General features: G+C 37.4%; 1 protein-coding gene across 6 annotated transcripts in view; it reads right to left on the bottom strand.

Annotated features, from left to right (window-relative positions):
* CUNH1orf146 (chromosome unknown C1orf146 homolog) overlaps positions 1-12995 on the bottom strand; it is a 55900-nt gene that overhangs the window by 15190 nt on the left and 27715 nt on the right. For 2 of the 6 annotated variants that reach the window (XM_021255380.2, XM_021255381.2), the window contains exon 3: positions 12708-12747. The exons of the other annotated variants lie outside the window; for them this stretch is intronic. In XM_021255380.2, coding sequence (XP_021111039.1) covers positions 12708-12731 — 24 coding nt within the window. In that variant the 5' untranslated portion in view covers positions 12732-12747. The remainder of the gene's footprint in view (positions 1-12707; positions 12748-12995) is intronic. 6 annotated transcript variants of the gene reach the window in all.

Raw genomic sequence — 12995 nt, 5'->3', positions numbered from 1 at the left:
AGAGAGAGACAAAGAAGGACCCTACGTCCTTGTAAAGGGAACCATCCAAGAGGAAGAGATGACAATCATAAATATAAATGCCCCAAACACTAGTGCGCCTAACTATATAAAACAAATACTAACAGACATGAAAAATCAAATAAGCAGTAATACAATTGCAGTGGGGGACCTCAATACCCCACTGTCACAAATAGATGGGTCAACTAGACAAAAAATAACCAAGAAAATACTAGAACTCAGTCAAACTCTTGAACAATGAACTTATCAGATGTTTACAGAGTGTTCCACCCCACAAAATCAGAATACATATTCTTTTCAGCTCCACACGGGTGGTTCTCCAAAATAGACCACATATTCTCTCATAGAACATGTTTAAGTAAGTGTAAAGGAATTGAAGTTATCCCCTGTATATTATCACACCATAGTGCGATGAAATTGGAGATCCATAGCAAAAGAAACTCAAAAAACTTCATAAACATGAGGAAATTGAACAACACATTTCTGAATAACCAATGGGTCACAGAAGAAGTTAAAGAAATCAGACACTTTCTACAATTAAACAACAATGACAATACAACATATTGGATTCTATGGGGCACAATGAAAGCAGTCTTACGAGGGAAATTCATAGCAATGAATACTCATATTAGGAAAGCAGAGTGAGCCCAATTAAACAACCTGATGCTGAACCTCAAGCTTCTAGAAAAACAAGAGCAAGACAAACCCAAAGCTCATACAAGGGAGGAAATTATAAAGATCAGAGCAGAGATTAATGCAATGGAGACTAAGAGAACGATACAAAAAAATCAATGAAGGCAAGAGTTGGTTCTTCAAAAGAATAAACAAAATTGACAAACCCTTAGCCAACCTCATCAAAAAAAGGAAAGAAGGGCCAAGGATTTAGCTTAGTGGTTTTGCCACCTACCTTGCAAGCACAAGGGCCAGAGTTTGATTCCCGGTACCAAAACAAAAAAGGAAAGAAAAGACCCAAATCTATGCAATTAGGAATGAAAAGAGTGAAATTACAACAGACTCAGTAGAAATCCAGAGGATCATCAATATCTACTTCAAAAACCTGTACGTCAATAAGATGGAAAACACAGAAGAAATGAACAGATTCCTAGATAAGTATGAATTACCAAAGTTGAACCAAGAAGACCAACAATTCTAAACCCAATATCAATCAATAAAATTAAAAATGTAATTAAAAACTTGCCAACTAAGAAAGCCTGGCCCCTGATGGTTTCACTGCTGAATTCTACAAGACATTTAAAGAACTATTGCCACTACTGTTTAAACTCTTCAATGAAATTAAAAGTGAAGCAATACTCCCGAATTCATTCCTGGAAGCAAGCAGCACCTTGATCCTCAAAGCAGAGAAAGACCCAAGCGAAAAAGAGATCCATAAGCCAATCTCACTAATGAATATAGATCCAAAAATCCTTACTAAGATACTGGCAAATAGAATACAAAAGATCATCAATAAGATCATACATCCTGACCAAGTGGGATTTATCCCAGGGATGCAAGGATGGTTCAACATATGCAAATTAGTCAATGTAATACACTATATTAATAGACCCAAGGTCAAAAACCATATGATTATCTCAATAGATGCAGAAAAAGCATTTGAAAAAATCCAACCCACATTCATGATAAAAACCCTACAAAAAACTGGAATAGATGGTCTCTACCTCAACCTGATTAAAAGCCATCTACGAAAAATCAATAGCCGATATCATACTAAATGGTCAAAAACTGAAATCCTTTACACTGAAATCAGGAACAAGACAAGGATGTCCACTATTACCACTCTTGGTCAGTATACTTCTGGAAACATTAGCCATAGAAATTAGACAAGAGAAATAAATAAACAGAATAAAGATAGAAAAAGAAGAAGTCAAATTGTCATTATTTGCAGATGACATGATACTCTATATAGAAGCCCCCTAAAACTCCACCAAAAGTCTTCTAGACTCAATAACCAAATTCATTAGAGTAGCTGGATGCAAGGTCAGCACACAAAAATCAATAGCTTTGTGGTACACAAATAACAGACTTGCTGAAAGAGGAAATGGAGATTCAATGACCTTCACAATAGCATCCAAAAAAATAAAATATGTACAAATCAACCTAATGAAAGAAATCAAAGACCTCTACTCTGAAAACTAGGAAAAAAGAAAATGAAGAGGATATAAGAAAATGGAAAGATATCCCTTGCTCCTGGGTAGGAATAACCAATACAGTGAAAATGGCCATACTTCCAAAACTACCATATAGATTCAATGGAATCCCATCTGAAATCCCAGTAGCATACTTCACAGACCTTGAGAAAACAATCCAAAAATTCATTTGGAATAAGAAGAGACCTAGAATAGCAAAAGCAATTCTAGGCAACAAAGACAAGGTAGGGGGTGCCACAATCACCAACTTGAAACTATACTACAAAACTACTGTGATGAAAACAGCATGGTACTGGCAAAGAAACAGACCCAAGGACTACTGGAACTGATTAGAAGAAACAACTCCAGACACACTCAGCCACCTCACCTTTGACAAAGGAGCCAAATACCCTCACTGGTGGAAAGATAGACTCTTTAGTAAATGGTGCTAAATAAAGCTTGGAAATAGCCCAATTGCCCGTCAACTGGAGACTGGAGACTGGATTAAAAAAGATTTGGTTTTTTTTTTTTTTTTTTTTTTTTAATAAAATGGAGTATTACTCAGCCATAAGGAATGAGAATCTAGAGACATTTATAACTAAATGGATGCATATTGAGGTGAAACTCTTAAGTGAAATAAATAGAACACACATGCATAAATACTGAATGGTTTCTCTGCTGTGAGAAACTGAAAATGTAAATAAGGATCAAAATGTATAATAGATAATGTGAAACAGGAAGTAAAGGTGCAAAGGGGAAGGGGAAGTGGGAGAGGTAGGGGAAAGGAAAGAAGGGAATGGAATTAATATGAGAAAATGAAAAAATGGAAACAAAATCTTTGTAAATAGAGAGGGGTGGAGGGGTTGAAGGGAGGGCAAGGGGAATGGGGAAAAAATAAGAATCAAGATATATTAGGTAAAGGTACAAATCTCCAGTGATGAATGTCATTATATTGTATACCTAAAATGTACCAATAAAATTAATTTTAAAAAGAAATAATATCAAATAGTTTCTGAATAGCTATAGATAGAGCACTAGGTTGGCAGCTGGATTCACAAGACCCCTGAGGACCAGACCATTATGGATGTTCTTTGAAAAACTACAATCTATCAGTGAAAGAGAAATCTTTTACTGTTTTTTGGGGGGGTACTGGGGATCAGACTCAGGACCTTGTGCTTGTGAGGCAGGTGCTGGAACCACTAAGCTAAATCCCTGGCCTGAAATCTTTTACTTTTGCTAATAAAAAATTGAGGAGGGAAAAAAGAAGGAAAATAAGATTAGGGGATCATGAAAAAGCTGATGAGTGTGAAAGTGGAAATTGCTTCTGCCAGGGAGCCACACAGATATTTTTCCTTGGAATACAAAGCCGCTTCACCCTGGCTGTGACGCCTTGCTCTGGGGCTCCCTGCCCAGTCAGGGCTGACCAGAAAGGCTGCCTGGAACAATTAGTCATTTGCTTCTGCTCCAGGCAAGTTGAAGCCAGCTGTAGCTCTGACACATACAAGAAGCAGGTGTACAGCATTTTTCAGAAGGTGACATGGTCCTCCAGTGAGTTATTGTTATTTTACATCAGCAAAATAACTAAATTTTACAAGTTGCAAAGAAAAATAAAAGTTGCTCCTATTATGCATTTTATTTTTAGAATACAATAAGTACATGCTGCTGAAAAAATTGCTTTTATCACTTAAGAAGTATAATCTTGATTCAAGCAGTGAATACCTATAAACAAAATAAATGAAGATATTTTTATAACATAAGACAGTATCATTTATAGCTTGTCATGTATTGTCCAGCAAAAACTATAGAGCCCAATGAAGAGTTGTCTTCATACCTTCTTAACTGCCAGAATTTGCTAACTACAATTATGACACATAGTCCAAAGAATGCAGTAACCTTCCTTAATGGTTCCTCCCTTTCGAAGACCTGTTGTGTTGACTAATTAAACCATAATTCAAGCACAGTGTCATTTAAACCACCTTGGCTCCCTGTTTGGAATATGGCCAGCTCTGAGCCCTGCCAGTGGCCCCTACCCATTCTGGTCCCTGCCTGGGAATCCCCCTCCCAGATTCATCACATTCTACATTCTACACCTGTCTCTTAACAGTGGGCTGAAATGTTCCAGAACAGTGTTTAGTTTGGGGAATTACTTGGTCAGGGCCTTGTGAGCTATAGTGTCCCAATGAAGTACAGTACTAGATATTAATTATGTAAGAATGAGCACTTTTGACAAAAAAAAATGCACTTTCAGAAATTTTTAATGACTTGTAACTGCATGACTTCACCTGGTGATAAAACAGTTATTTAAAGTCTACCTTTAAAAAAAATCAACCAAGGCCAGGGATTAAGCTTTGTGGTTCCACCACCTGCCTCGGAAGTACAAGGTCCAGAGTTCGATTCCTGGTACCCAAAAAAAAAAAAAAATCAACCAAAAGCTTTTGGAACTAATAAGCAATTACACGTTAGTGTTTCAGGATACAAGATTAATATACAAAGGCAACTGCTTTCCTATATATGAGTAATAAAAGAGTGGATTTTAAAATTACAAACACAATATCATTTACCCCAAGAAATAAAAAACTTAAATTTAACAAAATATGCACAAATATAACAAAATACATATGAGACATATGTTAGAAAAAATATAAAACTAATGAAAGGAATAAAAAAACTAAATAAATGGAGAGAAATTCCATGTTCATGTACGGGAAAAGTCAATCTTGTCAGAAGTCAATTTTTTCCCAACTTGATCCACAGATAAATGTAATTGCAGTTGAAATCCAGTAACCTATTTCGTGAATATCAACAAACTGATTCCTAAGTATATGGAAACAAATCAGAATGTCCAACTCAATACTGAAGAAGAACAAACTAAAAGGCTACAGTAATCGAGACAATGTGGTATTTGTGAAAGATAAATAGATTAATGGAAAAGGAAACAGAGCCTAGAAACAGACCCACATAAATACAATCTTTAACAAATGAGCAAAGGCAATTCAATGAAAGTACAGTTTTTTTTTTAACAAACAGCTTTGGAACAACTGGCATCTATACATATACAATCTAGGCAAAAATCTTGTATTTTCAAACACTAATAAAAAATGAATTATAGACAAAAATAGAAGGTAAAATTATAAAACTCCAAGAAGATTACACATGAGAAAAATCTAGATGATCTTGGGTTTTGCAGGAATATCAGGGAAAGTGCAAATTAAATGACAATGAAGTAATTGCTGCACATCTATTAGAATGGTCATAGTTCAGAACAATGCTAACTCCAAAGGCAGGCAAGGATGTGGAACAGAAATTCTTATTCACTACTGGTGGGAAAGCAAAGGAATACCGCCACTTTGGAAAACTACTTGGTGATTTTTTGGGGTGGGGAGTACCAGAGATGGAACTTGGGACCTTGCATTTGCGAGGCAGGCAGCAGCACCACTGGGCTAAATCCCCGGCCCACTTGGTGATTTTTTTATAAACTAAAAAGATTCAGCCAGGTGTGGTGGCACATGCCTGTAATCCCAGCACTCTGGGAGGCTGAGTAGGAGGACCAAAAGTTCAAGCCCAGCCTGGGCAATTTAGCAAGACCCTGTCTTAAAATAAAACATTAAGAAAGGGCTGAAAATGTAGCACAATGTAAATGCCCTGGGTTTAATTCCACTACTGCAAAATAAACAAATCAAAAAAATACTCTTGCTAATAATGACACTGCTGTGTATTAAACCAAAGGAGGTGAAAACAAATTGCATACAGAAATTTACAGCAGCTTTACTCATAACTGCCAAAATTTATAACTGAGATATCCTTCAGTAGATGAATGGATAAACTATAGTACATCCAGAAATGGAACAAATGAGCACTAAAAAGAAATGACCTAGTAAACCATGAAAAAACACAGAGGAGAGGTAGGTGTGCCACAGCTCCCAGCCTGGAGGAGGCTTCCAGGTAGGTGTGCCATGGCTCCCAGCTCAGAAGAGGCCTCTGGCTCAGTGTGCCATGGCTCCCAGCCCAGAGGAGACTTCCAGATCAGCGTGCCACAGCTCCCAGCCAGGAGGAGGCTGCCGGATAGGCATGCCATGGCTCCCAGGGTGGACCAGGCCTCCGGGTAGGCGTGCCATGGCTCCCAGCCTGGAGGAGGCTTCTGGGTAGATGTGCCACAGCTCCCAGCACAGAGGAGGTGAGCCATGCGGGTGCCAGGAACACACCCACCCCCACATCCCCCCACCCCCCCAACCCCCATCGAAATGAGAAGACAGGTAATCAAGCCTCAGAACCAGACTTCAAGATCACCCACAGCAACCCCAAAGGGAAATGAGATGGAACACTCTGATACTCAACCACCTGGACTCCCTGAACTAGCAATGAAAGAGGATCTAGAAAAAATGAAATCACAAATAATTTCTCAGATAACAGCAAAGATTGTGCCCATAGTGCAAGACATGATTAATAAATCTAGAGAGGATACAGACAAAAAAAATAGAGGAGCTGAGGAACATGATGGAATCCCAAAATAGGAAACAAATTGAATCCATAAAACAGATGCAAACAGATTTCCAGGAGATAAAAAACTCCATTGAAAGTGTACAGAGCAGAATAAAACAATGTGAGGACAGAATTTCTGATACAGAAGATAAGATTGCAATTGGTGACCAGGAAAAGAAAAAAATTCTTTAAAATTGTAAGGGACCATGAGAAATCAATCCAACAGCTGCTAGATGATGCAAAGAAAAATAACATAAGACTGATGGGATTCAGGATCTGATGAAGAAACAGGAGACAGTACAGATGACATAAAAAAAAATGTTTACAAGAGTGATGGCAGAAAACTTCCCAAGCAGGGGAAAAGAATTTGACAGACAGATAAGCGAGACATATAGAACTCCAACTAGCCTTAATCAAAAAAAATCTACACATAGGCATATAATTGTTAAGATTCTAGAGGGCCGGGGATTTAGCTCAGTGGTTCCATCACTTGCCTTGCAAGCACAAGGACCCGAGTTCGATCCCTGGCACCGGAAAAAAAAAAAAAAAAAGATTCCAGAAACCCAACAGAAGAACAAAATTCTATAAGCAGTTAGAGAAAAGAAATAAATCACATACAAAGGAAAGCCCACCAGAATCACAGAAGACTTCTCAATGCAAACCCTCAAGGCAAGAAGAGCTTGGAGTGATGTATTTCAAGCTCTAAAGGAAAACAACCTCCAAGCCAGATTGATGTACCCTGCAAAACGATCTTTCAAAATTGATGGTGAAATAAGATACTTTTATGACAAAGAGCACCTGAGGAACTTCATGAATACCAAAGCAGCACTCCAAAAAATTTTAGACAAAATCCTAGGAAAAGACAATGAGGATCACAACCCCAGGAAGCTCAGCAGAATGAATCCATCAGGGACAACAAGAAATGAAAAGCAAAGGGGGAGGATCAAACAGAAAGAAAAACTCATGACAATGATAACATAATACGTATCAGTTACAACCATCAATGTTAATGGTCTGAACTCACCAATTAAAAGCAATAGACTGGCAGAATGGGTGAAGAAGCAAGACCCAACAATATGCTGCATATAAGAAACACACTTAATTTAAAAAGAAATTCATAGACTAAAAGTTAAAGGGTGGAAAACAATACTCCATGCGACAGGAACCCCCCAAAAAGCAGGAGTAGCTATCCTCTTGGCAGATAAAGTGGATTTCAAACCAACACTGATTAAGAGAGACAAAGAAGGATCCTACATCCTTGTAAAGGGAACAATCCAAGAGGAAGAGATGACAATCATAAACATATATGCACCAAACACTAGTGCACCCAACTATGTAAAACAAATACTAATGGACATGAAAAACCATATAAGCACTAATACAATAGTAGTGCGGGACCTCAATACCCCATTGTCACAAATAAATAGATCAGCTAGACAAAAAACAAGCAACAAAATACTAGAACTCAATCAAACTCTTGAACATATGAACTTAACAGATGTTTACAGAGTGTTTCACCCCACAAAATCAGAATACACATTCTTTTCACCTGCACATGGGTCGTTCTCCAAAATAGACCACATACTCACTCATAGATCATATTTAGGTAAGTGCAAAGGAAATGAAGTTTTCCCCTGTATATTATTAGACCATAGTGTGACGAAATTGGAGATCAATAGCAAAAGAAACTAAAAAAATTTCATATCACATGGAAATTGAACAACACACTTCTGAATAACCAATGAGTCACAGAGGAAATTAAAGAAGAAATCAGACAGTTCCTTCAAATAAATGACAATGACAACACAACATATCAGAATCTATGGGACACAATGAAAGCAATCTTACGAGGGAAATTTATAGCAGGGAATACTCATATTAGGAAAACAGAGCAAGCCCAAGTAAACAACCTGATGCTGAACCTCAAGCTTCTAGAAAAAGAAGAGCAGGACAACCCCAAAGCTCATACAAGGGAGGAAATTATAAAGATCAGGGGAGAAATCAATGCAATGGAGACTAAGAGAACAATACAAAAAATCAATGAAGCCAAGAGTTGGTTCTTCAAAACAATAAACAAAATTGACAATCCCTTAGCCAACCTTATCAGAAAAAGGAAAGAAAAGGCCCAGATCCATGCAATTAGAAATGAAAAGGGTGAAATGACAACAGACCCGGCAGAAATCCAGAGGATCATCAATACCTACTTCCAGAACCTATACGCCAATAAGATGGACAACACAGAAGAAAGGGACAGATTCCTAGATACATATGAATTACCAAAGTTGAATGAAGAAGACCTAAAAATTCTAAACAACCCAACATCAAGCAATGAAATTGAAAACATAATTAAAAACTTACCAACCAAGATGGGCCGAGGATTTAGCTCAGTGGTTTCGCTGCCTGCTGCGAAAGCGCAAGGACCCAAGTTTGATCCCTGGTACCAAAAAAACCCCTAAAAAACTTACCAACCAAGAAAAGCCCCTGTCCTGATGGCTTCACTACTAAATTCTACAAGACATTTAGAGAGCAACTATTGCCACTACTGTTTAAACTCTTCAATGAAATTGAAAGGGAAGCAATACTCCCAAATTCATTCCTGGAAGCAAGCATCACCTTGAACCCCAAAGCAGAGAAAGACCCAACCAAAAAGGAGAACTATAGGCCAATCTCATTAATGAACATAGATGTAAAAATCATTAATAATATACTGGTAAATAGAATGCAGAAGATCATCAAGAAGATCATACAACCTGATCAAGTGGGATTCATCCCAGGGATGCAGGGATGGTTCAACATATGCAAATCAATCAATGTAATACACTATATCAATAGAGCCAAGGACAAAAACCATATGATTATCTCCATAGATGCAGAAAAAGCATTTGAAAAAAATCCAACATGCATTTATGATCAAAACCCTACAAAAAATTGGAATAGATGGTCTCTACCTCAACCTGATAAAAGCCATCTATGAAAAACCAACAGCCAATATCATACTAAATGGTCAAAAACTGAAATCCTTCCCACTAAAATCAGGAACAAGACAAGGATGTCCACTCTCACCACTCTTGTTCAATATAGTTTTGGAAACATTAGCCACAGCAATTAGACAAGAGGAAGAAATAAAAGGAATAACGATAGGAAATGAAGAAGTCAAACTGTCATTATTTGCAGATGACATGATACTCTATATAGAAGACCCCAAGAACTCCACCAAAAGTCTTCTTGACTTAATAACTAAATTCAGTAAACTAGCAGGATACAAGGTCAACACATAAAAATCAATAGCTTTCTGTTACATGAACAACAGACTCACTGAGAATAGGGCAAACAATTCCTTTCACAATAACATTCAAAAAACTGAAATACCTAGGAATCAACTTAAAAAAGAAATCAAAGATCTCTTCTCTGAAAATTATAGCACTTTGAAAAAAGAGATTGAAGAGGATATCAAAAAATGGAAAGACATCCCTTGCTCCTGGGTAGAAAGGATCAACATAGCGAAAATGGTCATACTTCCAAAATTGCTATATAGATTCAATGCAATCCCAATTGAAATCCTAGCAGCATACTTCGTGGACCTTGAGAAAACATTCCAAAAATTCATTTGGAACAAGAAGAGAAGAGACCCAGAATAGCAAAAGCAATTCTAGGTAACAGAGACATGGCAGGGGGTATTACAACCTCCAACTTGAAACTATACTACAAAGCTACAGTGATAAAAATAGCATGGTACTGGCAAAGAAATAGACCTGAGGACCAGTGGAACAGATTAGAAGATGCTGAAACAGCTCCAGACACACTCAGCTACTTCATTTTGACAAAGGAGCCAACCACCCTCACTGGAGGAAAGATAGCCTCTTTAATAAAAATGGTGCTGGAAAAATTGGGTTTCAACTTGCCAAAGACTAAAACTAGACCTATATCCCTCACCATGCACTAAACTAAAATCGAAATGGATTAAAGATCTAAATATAAAAACAGAAACACTGAACCGGCTGGAACAGAGGTTAGGTAGAACTCTTGAAGACATTGGTATAGGAAAAGACTTTATGAACAAAACCTCAGTTGCCTATGAACTAGCACAAACAGTCAACAAGTGGCATCTCTTCTTATTAAAAGGCTTCTGCACAGCAAGAGAAACCACCAGCAGCATGAAGAGACAACCCACAATGTGGGAAAACATTTTCACTAGCTGTTCCTCAGACAAAGGTCTACTATCTCAAATCTATAAAGAACTTAAAAAAATCAGAACTCCCAAATTTAAAGACCCAGTCCAAAAATGGGCATCTGAAATGAACAGACATTTCTCACACAAAGAAGCAGAAATGGCAAATAAACATATGAAAAAATGTTCAACATCACCGGTCATTAGAGAGATGCAAATGAAAACAATGCTGAGATTCTACCTCACTCCAGAAAGAATGGCTGCTATTATGAAATCAACCAATAACAAATACTGGCGGGGCTGTGGGGAAAGAGGAACCCTGCTCCACTGCTGGTGGGAATGTAGACTGGTGCAACCACTATGGAAATCAGTATGGAGATACCTCAGAAATTAGGACTGGAATTCCCATTTGAACCAGCTATCCCCCTGCTGGGTATCTTTTCCAAAGAATTAAAACAATCATACCACAGTGACATATGTGCACCCATGTTCATAGCAGCACAGTTTGTAATAGCTAAAACTTGGAAACAGCCCAAATGCCCATCACCTGGAGACTGCATCAAGAAAGTATGGTTTTTAAACATTAAATGGAGTACTACTGAGCCATTAAAAATGAGAAATTATAGATATTTGTTGCTAAATGGATGCACATTGAGGTGATATTCTTTTTTTTTTTTTGTTAAATTCTTTTATTGGTACATTTTAGGTATGCAACACAATTACATTTCCCATTGGGAACTTGTACCTTTACATGATCCATCTTGGTTCTTATTTTTTCCCCATTCCTTGCCCTCCCTTCACCCCCTCCACCCTTCCCTGTTTACAAAGACTTTATTTCCATTTTTTCCATTTCTCATCATTTTTCCTTTCCCTTCTTTTCTTTCCCCTGCCCCTTCCACTACCCCTACCCTTTTGGACCTTTTCTTCCTATTTTGCATTATCAATTATTCATTCTAATCATTGGTACATTTTAAGTATACAATATAATGACATTCATCATTGGAAATTTGCACCTTTACATAATCTCTCTTGGTTCTTATTTTTCACCCTTGCCCAGCCCTCCCTTCAACCCCTCCATTCCTCCCTATTTACAAAGATTTTGTTCCCATTTTTCCATTTTCTCATATTAATTCCATTCCCTTCTATCCTTTCCCCTAGCCCTCCCACTTCCTTCCCCTTTGCCCCTTTTCTTCCTATTTCACATTACCTATTATACGTTTTAGTCCTTATTTACACTTTCAGTTTCTCACACTAGAGAAACTATTCGGTATTTACACATGTGTGTCCTATTTATTTCACTTAAGAGTGTCATGAGGACACACATGTGTAAATACCGAATAGTTTCTCTAGTGTGAGAAACTGAAAGTGTAAATAAGGACTAAAAGGTATAATAGACAATGTGAAATAGGAAGAAAAGGGGCAAAGGGGAAGGGGAAGGCAGGGTAGGAGAAAGGAAAGAAGGGAATGGAATTAATATGCGAAAATGAAAAAAGGAAACAAAATCTTTGTAAATAGGGAGGGATGGAGGGGTTGAAGGGAGGGCAGGGGAAGGGGGATAAAATAAGAACCAAGAGAGTATGTAAAGGTGCATATCTCCAATGATGAATGTCATTATATTGTACACCTAAAATGTACCAATAAAAGGATATACAAAAAAAATTCCTATAAAATATTTGAAAACATTGAAAGGCATATGAATGTACCACTGTCAGGAAATCATTATTTTTATACACATGAAAAGCATAATTGTGAATGTTGTAATGACAATGTAAATACCTATTAAGTATTAAAGTGAAGATAATAATATTTTTTAATATTATAAAAAAAGAGAAAAAACACAGAGGAACCTCAAATGCTTATTATTAAGCAAAAGGAACCAACCTGAAAGGGCTACTTACTGCACAATTCCAACTATATGGCATTCTGAAAAGTCCAAAACTGTGGGTACAGTAAAAATAAAATCAGTGGTTACAAAGGGCTAAGGAAATGAAAGATACATTAAAAAGAAGGGTGTGGGGCCGGGGATTTAGCTCAGTGGTTTCACCGCCTGCCGTGCAAGTGTGAGGACCCAAGTTTGATCCCCGGTACCAAAAAAAAAAAGGGGGTGGAAAATTTTTAAGGAGGAGGAAATAACTCTGTGTGGTACAATAATGATGACTATACCTATTACCATATACCTATTACCA

Source organism: Heterocephalus glaber, unplaced genomic scaffold, assembly GCF_053883595.1.
Source record: "Heterocephalus glaber isolate CG9 unplaced genomic scaffold, H.glaber_assembly_v1.0 deba00001442, whole genome shotgun sequence".
Classification (NCBI taxonomy): Eukaryota; Metazoa; Chordata; class Mammalia; order Rodentia; family Bathyergidae; genus Heterocephalus; species Heterocephalus glaber.
This window is presented reverse-complemented; position numbering and strand designations above follow the sequence as displayed.